The sequence below is a fragment of the Ranitomeya variabilis genome, chromosome 6, assembly GCF_051348905.1.
Source record: "Ranitomeya variabilis isolate aRanVar5 chromosome 6, aRanVar5.hap1, whole genome shotgun sequence".
Lineage (NCBI taxonomy): Eukaryota > Metazoa > Chordata > Amphibia > Anura > Dendrobatidae > Ranitomeya > Ranitomeya variabilis.
The window spans coordinates 424,419,750-424,428,585 of NC_135237.1; the positions used below are offsets into that span (position 1 = coordinate 424,419,750).

The window sequence follows — 8,836 nt, forward strand, 5'->3', positions numbered from 1 at the left end:
ATATATATATATATATATATATATATATATATATATATATATATATATATATATATATATATATATATATATCATTGAGACACATATATATATATTCTGTATTTATATTTCATTCAGCGCGATATCTGTGAACAGCCGGTAATTCAATTGCCGGCTTTTCATTTCTCCTGCACAAACCCGACAGGATATGAGACATGGTTTACATACAGTAAACCATCTCATATCCCCCTTTTTTTTGCATATTCCACACTACTAATGTTAGTAGTGTGTATGTGCAAAATTTCAGCGCTGTAGCTGCTGAAATAAAGGGTTAAATGGCGGAAAAAATTGGCGTGGGCTCCCGCGCATTTTTCTCCGCCAGAATGGTAAAGCCAGTGACTGAGGGCAGATATTAATAGCCTAGAGAGGGTCCATGGTTATTGGCCCCCCCCCCCGTGGCTAAAAACATCTGCCCCCAGCCACCCCAGAAAAGGCACATCTGGAAGATGCGACTATTCTGGCACTTGGCCACTCTCTTCCCACTCCCTGTAGCGGTGGGATATGGGGTAATGAAGGGTTAATGCCACCTTGCTATTGGAAGGTGACATTAAGCCAGATTAATAATGGAGAGGCGTCAATTATGTCACCTATCCATTATTAATCCAATTGTTGGAAAGGGTTAAAAAACACACACACACATGATTAAAAAGTATTTTAATGCAATAAACAGCGGTTGTTGTAATAATTTATTGTTCTCTCAATCCATCAGGAACACCCTCGCTTGGAAAAATAATAAACGCACAAGATACATACCTTCTGGTGAACCGTCTCGTCCCACGAAGTAATCCATCTGAAGGGGTTAACTAATATTACAGGCACGAGCCCTGCTAAATGCAGCGGTGCTCGTGCTTGTAATTCCCCGGCGAATGAAGGAAATGTAGGTCATTGACCTACATTTCCTTCAGTCGCGGTGATGCGCCCCCTGGTGGATGTCCTCATATGACCTGGAGCGTGGGAAAAAGTTCCCAGGCTGCAGTTCATGAGAACATCCACCAGAGGGCGCCTCACCGCGACTGAAGGAAATGTAGGTCAATGACCTACATTTCATTCATTCGCCGGGGATTACAGGCATGGAGCACAGCTGCATTTAGCAGGGCTCGTGCCTGTAATATTAGTTAACCCCTTCAGATGGATTACTTCGTGGGACGAGACGGTTCACCGGAAGGTATGTATCTTGTGCGTTTATTATTTTTCCAAGCGAGGGTGTTCCTGATGGATTGAGAGAACAATAAATTATTACAACAACCGCTGTGTTTATTGCATTAAAATACTTTTTAATCATGTGTGTGTGTGTTTTTTAACCCTTTCCAACAATTGGATTAATATTGGATAGGTGACATAATTGACGCCTCTCCATTATTAATCTGGCTTAATGTCACCTTCCAATAGCAAGGTGGCATTAACCCTTCATTACCCCATATCCCACCGCTACAGGGAGTGGGAAGAGAGTGGCCAAGTGCCAGAATAGGCGCATCTTCCAGATGTGACTTTTCTGGGGTGGCTGGGGGCAGATGTTTTTAGCCACGGGGGGGGCCAATAACCATGGACCCTCTCCTGGCTATTAATATCTGCCCTCAGTCACTGGCTTTACCAGTCTGGCGGAGAAAATTGCGCGGGAGCCCACGCCAATTTTTTCCGCCATTTAACCCTTTATTTTAGCAGCTACAGCGCTGAAATTTTGCACATACACACTACTATCATTAGTAGTGTGGAATATGCAAAAAAAAAGGGGATATGAGATGGTTTACTGTATGTAAACCATGTCTCATATCCTGTCGGGTTTGTGCAGGAGAAATGAAAAGCCGGCAATTGAATTACCGACTTTTCACTAACAGCGCTGCGTATTTCTCGCAAGTCACACTGCTGGTCCGTGTGGAATCCGTATTTTTCTCGCCCCCATAGACTTTCATTAGCGATTTTTTTGCGCAATACGCTGACAAACGCAGCATGCTGCGATTTTGTACGGCCGTAGAAAGCCGTATAATACTGAACCGTAATATACGGCTAATAGGAGCAGCCCCATTAAGAATAATTGTGCCGTTTATTTTGCGAGTTTTACGGACGTAATTTCTGCGCTCTTACGTCCGTAAAACTCGCTAGTGTGAGGCCGGCCTTATGGTAATCCCGCAAGGTGCTTTCTGACACATTATCCTCCAGGGAAACATGTTCTTTTGATAAAACAAAATTGTGAAGTACCACGCAGGCCTTCACCACATCATCGACAGTTTCAGTCTTCAGTTTAATTGCAGTTAGTAGTATTCTCCATTTCGCAGTTAGGATGCCAAAAGCACATTCCACTACTCTTCGTGCTCTGGTTAAGCGGTAATTAAAAATTTTCTTCCTCTGGGTCAGTCCACTACTTCCAAAGGGTTTAAGCAAATGTGGGGAAAGCTGGAAGGCATCATCTCCAACGCACACAAATGGCAATGGTGGACCGGTGGTTCCAGGGAGAGGTCTAGGGGGCGGAAAGTCAAATGTCTCTCCATACAACCGACGCCCCATTGGTGAAGTTTTAAAAATCTGTGAGTCATTTGCGCGTCCATACGCACCGATATCCACAGCGATAAACTTGCAGTGTGCGTCGGCTATGGCCATCAATACAATTGAGAAGTACTTCTTATAGTTGTAAAATTCTGACCCAGAGCCAGAAGGTTTGACGATCCTTATATGCTTCCCATCGACTGCTCCGACACAATTTGGGAACTGGCATATTTGTTGAAAATTTTGTGCAATCTCCAGCCACCTCTCCTGTGATGGCTCTGGAATGTATTCCGCTTGTAAGCACTCCCACAATGCCCGGCAGGTATCTCTGATGATCCCTGAGATGATGGATATCCCAAGCCTGAACTGGAAATGTAGGGATGAAAACGACTCTCCAGTTGCAAGGAATCTGTTAACAAAAGGAAAAGACAATAATTAATAAAAACTTCAAAAAACAACATTACAGTTATAAGTCTAATGAATGAGAATCATTTACAAAAAAAAAACAACTTACCGAATAGTCACCATGAGACGCTCTGCTGGTGATATGGAGAAGCGCATCTGGGTGTCTCGTCTCCGTATAGATTCTTCCACATGGCCTAATAAAATTTCAAAATTTTCGGCCTTCATCCTCACATAGTTGAAGAACTTCTGAGGGTTTTCCCTCAGTTCAATGTAAAGTGTGGAATAAACGCCATGGGTCATGCGTTGGGCTGTGATAGGATGGATCCACAGCCTTCTCTTCCGCCGCTGCCGCAGGATGCGCAGTCTTTCTTCCTCCTTGTCCCGAACGATGACTGCCAACCGATTTGCCTCAAAAGTAAAATCTGCACATATCTTCGCTATGTTTGCCAGTACTCCTTCCATCTTTGCCACTTTCTGTACAACCTTTCAAAGATGTGATGTAAATACACTGTATATATAGTTTTCCAGTAGTTTCCAGTAGCCAATCACATTGAGATCCTCCCTTTTTAAAAAAACGGATCCGTCAAAAAACGGTTCCAACGGATGTAAAAACGGTCGCAACGGTCACAATGGATACGTTTTTGTGACGGATCAGTATAACTGATCCGTCAAAAAAACGGATCCGTCGGAACCGTTTTTTCAACAATTGTGACGGATCCGTCGATCCGTCACGATGTCGGAGCTGACTGACGCCAAACAACTGAAGTGTGAAAGAAGCCTTACCACAGACTATACTGATAACAACAAAACAAATGTCCCAGAGGGTATGATAGGACACAAACTCAGCTAAACATGGTACTACAACAAGTGGTACAAAAACCACACACAGAGTATAATCCTTGCATAAATACTTTATTGTTAGAATAGCATAAAATTACAACTCAAGGAGACTGAATAATAAAAGAACTACTGGATACCACATAGAACAGGGAGTACTGTGACCAGCATTAACAATGCCATAGTAAATAGTAAATGCTCATGCCCTCAGTGCAAAGTATGTGACCAATGAATATAAGGTCTGTACAGAAAGGGAATCAATTTAAAACAGCAAAATTTTCAAAAAGTGCAAAGTGCAACAATGTCCTGATGGACTTATTGAAAACACATAAACTAACTCATACAACCTATAAGTATAGGTCTGTGCAAAGAGGGCTACACTTCAAATGGCAGCATTAGCAAAAGTGCATAGTGCAACAATGTCCGGGTGGACCTATTGAGAATGCATAAGAAAACCTAAATAGAAGGTGAGCATAACTTACAATTGGATGAAACAGGCACACCGCTGGTAACAAGGACTCCCCGCCGCCCCAACGCACGTTTCGTATCAACTTCTTCAGGAGGCGTGCGTAGGGGTAAGGGTTCCGGTTATTTAAACAAGTTATAGCCAATAGTGTGCGCCAAATGCAGGTGTTTAATAAAGTGCATCTCTTCACCATAAGTCCGGCATTAGCCACGCCCCCATCTGTCACATGACAGAGGGGATATGACGTCCCATAGCAAAGTCAGTAAGCCATCCAGGCTCCCATATGTGGGACGCATGCGCCGGCTCCAAGGTCCCATTGAACCCTCTCAGGAGCGGCGGCGGGGCACAGACAAGCGAGCGCCGTCATGGAGACGGCGGTCACCTGACACGCTCCAGGTGCCGCCCCCAGGAGGATCCAGAGACCAAGGAAACCCCGCATGCGTACTGGGAAGCCGGGAGGGAAACAGATGAAAAGTACAAGTGCATACCACTCTATTACAATATAGATAAAATATCTGCGCGACAGGACCAAACAAACAGTGCTACAACAACCCATATAATTACAGTGAAAAACACATGTAATAAAAGAAAAACAGTTATCACTCAACAAGAATACATGATAGTGACGGTAGGAACAGTTATGTAACCAAAATGTGAATTAGTGTACATGTATACATTTATATGTAAATATAATTATAACCACTCCAACAGTGGTGCCTAAAAAACAAGTGACAATAAATAACGAAGTGAACATAATAAAAAACCAAACGCGCCTAATAAGGCATGTGATAGGAGTAACATATAAAGAGATTACAGCATAAAGAGATTAAGGCACATAATAGCACTTGAAAATAGAAGTCAAACGACACTATCATAAGGCTTTGCAGGAGGATTCCTCGAATTCCAAAACACTGCTTTCTCCTCAGTGGTTCACAAATCACCCTGGATATGGATACACTTCAATACATCAAGTTTGGCCACGGGCTGAGATGCTCTTCAACCGACATACAAATCACACAGAAGGCTGCAAAAATTATTATGATTAAAATTAGCAGAGAAACATTAAAAACAGAGAAGTTTATAATAAAAACCAACCCTAACCCCTTAAAAAACGTGAATGATGTCTACTATAAGAAGCCCACAGCGACTAATACACTTTTGCATGCGAGTTCATCTCATCGTCGCACTACTATCAATGGAATTCCTATTGGGCAACATCTGCGGATCAAACGCATCTGTTCCAGTCAAGAGCAATTCCAAGATCAAGCTCACTAATTCACATTTTGGTTACATAACTGTTCCTACCGTCACTATCATGTATTCTTGTTGAGTGATAACTGTTTTTCTTTTATTACATGTGTTTTTCACTGTAATTATATGGGTTGTTGTAGCACTGTTTGTTTGGTCCTGTCGCGCAGATATTTTATCTATATTGTAATAGAGTGGTATGCACTTGTACTTTTCATCTGTTTCCCTCCTGGCTTCCCAGTACGCATGCGGGGTTTCCTTGGTCTCTGGATCCTCCTGGGGGCGGCACCTGGAGCGTGTCAGGTGACCGCCGTCTCCATGACGGCGCTCGCTTGTCTGTGCCCCGCCGCCGCTCCTGAGAGGGTTCAATGGGACCTTGGAGCCGGCGCATGCGTCCCACATATGGGAGCCTGGATGGCTTACTGACTTTGCTATGGGACGTCATATCCCCTCTGTCATGTGACAGATGGGGGCGTGGCTAATGCCGGACTTATGGTGAAGAGATGCACTTTATTAGACACCTGCATTTGGCGCACACTATTGGCTGTAACTTGTTTAAATAACCGGAACCCTTACCCCTACGCACGCCTCCTGAAGAAGTTGATACGAAACGTGCGTTGGGGCGGCGGGGAGTCCTTGTTACCAGCGGGGTGCCTGTTTCATCCAATTGTAAGTTATGCTCACCTTCTATTTAGGTTTTCTTATGCATTCTCAATAGGTCCACCCGGACATTGTTGCACTATGCACTTTTGCTAATGCTGCCATTTGAAGTGTAGCCCTCTTTGCACAGACCTATACTTATAGGTTGTATGAGTTAGTTTACGTGTTTTCAATAAGTCCATCAGGACATTGTTGCACTTTGCACTTTTTGAAAATTTTGCTGTTTTAAATTGATTCCCTTTCTGTACAGACCTTATATTCATTGGTCACATACTTTGCACTGAGGGCATGAGCATTTACTATTTACTATGGCATTGTTAATGCTGGTCACAGTACTCCCTGTTCTATGTGGTATCCAGTAGTTCTTTTATTATTCAGTCTCCTTGAGTTGTAATTTTATGCTATTCTAACAATAAAGTATTTATGCAAGGATTATACTCTGTGTGTGGTCTTTGTACCACTTGTTGTATTACCACAGACTATGCGGAATGCCAGGCAGCGGGCGGACACAGGCTGGAGGCGCAGTAAGAACAGTATATGGCCCTCAGTCCAGCAGCTCATCCTAACGCACAGGCTTACAGGTGGGAATGGGCCCCTTACCTGCCGGGCCCCTGAGCGGCTGCACCACTGCTACCTCCACCCTGACCCATGACACCACATTATGGATGGACACAGCGCGGCCACTCACTTGGTGTAATGCACTAGCGGCTTGACAGTGATGAAGGGCCGCAGCAATGTCTGGGCTCTGCCCTCCCAGCACCACAGCGTCGGGTAGTACGTTTCGGCCACCGCCGGGCAGCGCTGCTTCAGGAAGCGGCAGAAGGCTTCTCCCCCGGTCACCAGCTGCGGCTTCTGCACACAAGAAGCGACAATGACACGATGCTGGCGGCGGCTACCGGCAGCACAGCGGCGGGATGGCCGGGGAGACGGGCGACATGCTCTTACCTTGGCGATGACACTCAGGTAGTAACAGGCATAGGCTGCGCCAAAGCCCAGCACCACGGACAAGCCCACCCCGGAGCCGACCAGACCCACCCGCACCTGGCTCTCCAGGTAGAGTGACAGCTCCCGGGTCAGTCCCTGCAGGCTGATGGTGCCCAGCATTGCTCGTCCTCCCGCTGTCACCCTTCAGCCACATGCAAAGGACACCGGGCGCGGATCAGCACAAGCCGGTGCAGTACTGGGATGGGGAGACTGAGCGAGGCTCCACCTCCGGCCAATCAGCTGCTGGGAATCCTGGAATCTCCGCCCACTCTCCCGCTGCCTCCAATCAGCGTGGAGTACCGATCCCAGTGTGGGCAATTAGTACCCGGCAGGAGCGGAGGAGCCTCGGACAAAGCAGCATCGCCTCGTCCTGTCTCATCTTGCTGACTGCAGCTTTCCTCACAAGTGTCTGCCCGGCCGGGGTGCCAGTCATGTGCAGCGGGCAAGGTAGCAGCAGGTCACACGCAGCGTCTTCCTGCCAGCAGGGTTACCTCAGTCTCTTCTGTATTCAGCCGTCATTAGCGTCTTCTCAGCAGCGCTTATTACTGGGACAGTGGGCGCCGGTGCAGCGCTTCTGCCTACAGCCAGTTACCTGGCAGCGTCCTGTCCTAGTAAGCGCCCTCCGTCTATACAGCTTCTGCCATGGTTCCTTGCCTCACCGTATGTATGTATGTACGGGGTGGTCACATGCCGGCTCCTGAGGGCTCTAATCGTAGGGCTATGTGCACACAACGTGTTTATCAGGCGGGCTCCGCCTGGAACCTGACAGCTGATGTATGAAGGGAACCTGACAGCTGATGTATAAAGGGAACCCGACAGCTGATGTATAAAGAGAACCCGACAGCTGATATATGAAGGGAACCTGACAGCTGATGTATAAAGAGGAACCCGACAGCTGATGTATAAAAGGAACCTGACAGCTGATGTATGAAGGGAACCTGACAGCTGATGTATGAAGGGAACCTGACAGCTGATGTATAAAGGGAACCCGACAGCTGATATATGAAGGGAACCCGACAGCTGATGTATAAAGAGAACCCGACAGCTGATGTATAAAAGGAACCTGACAGCTGATATATAAAGGGGAACCAGACAGCTGCTGTATAAAGGGGAACCCGACAGCTGATATATAAAGAGAACCCGACAGCTGCTATATGAAGGGAACCTGACAGCTGATGTATGAAGGGAACCTGACAGCTGATGTATGAAGGGAACCTGACAGCTGATGTATGAAGGGAACCTGACAGCTGATGTATGAAGGGAACCTGACAGCTGATATATAAAGGGGAACCTGACAGCTGCTATATAAAAGGAACCTGACAGCTGCTGTATAAAGGGGAACCTGACAGCTGCTATATGAAGGGAACCTGACAGCTGATGTATGAAGGGAACCTGACAGCTGATATATAAAGGGAACCTGACAGCTGCTATATGAAGGGAACCTGACAGCTGATATATAAAGGGGAACCTGACAGCTGCTATATGAAGGGAACCTGACAGCTGATATATGAAGGGAACCTGACAGCTGATGTATGAAGGGAACCCGACAGCTGATGTATGAAGGGAACCCGACAGCTGATATATAAAGGGGAACCTGACAGCTGCTATATGAAGGGAACCTGACAGCTGATATATAAAGGGAACCTGACAGCTGATGTATAAAGGGAACCTGACAGCTGATGTATAAAGGGAACCTGACAGCTGATGTATGAAGGG

At 46.1% G+C, this 8,836-nt stretch overlaps 1 protein-coding gene across 2 annotated transcripts in view; it reads right to left on the reverse strand.

Moving 5' to 3' along the window:
* ABHD3 (abhydrolase domain containing 3, phospholipase) overlaps positions 1 to 7,465 on the reverse strand; it is a 104,933-nt gene extending 97,468 nt beyond the window's left edge. The window contains exons 1-2 of one of the 2 annotated variants that reach the window (XM_077270338.1): positions 7,082 to 7,461; positions 6,825 to 6,988 (exon numbers count right to left, since the gene is read on the reverse strand). In XM_077270338.1, the coding sequence (XP_077126453.1) occupies positions 6,825 to 6,988; positions 7,082 to 7,240 (323 nt within the window). In that variant the 5' untranslated portion in view covers positions 7,241 to 7,461. Of the gene's footprint in view, positions 1 to 6,824; positions 6,989 to 7,081 lie in introns of both variants that reach the window. The other variant, XM_077270339.1, reaches the window with a different exon arrangement.
* Between the last annotated feature and the right edge of the window lie 1,371 nt (positions 7,466 to 8,836).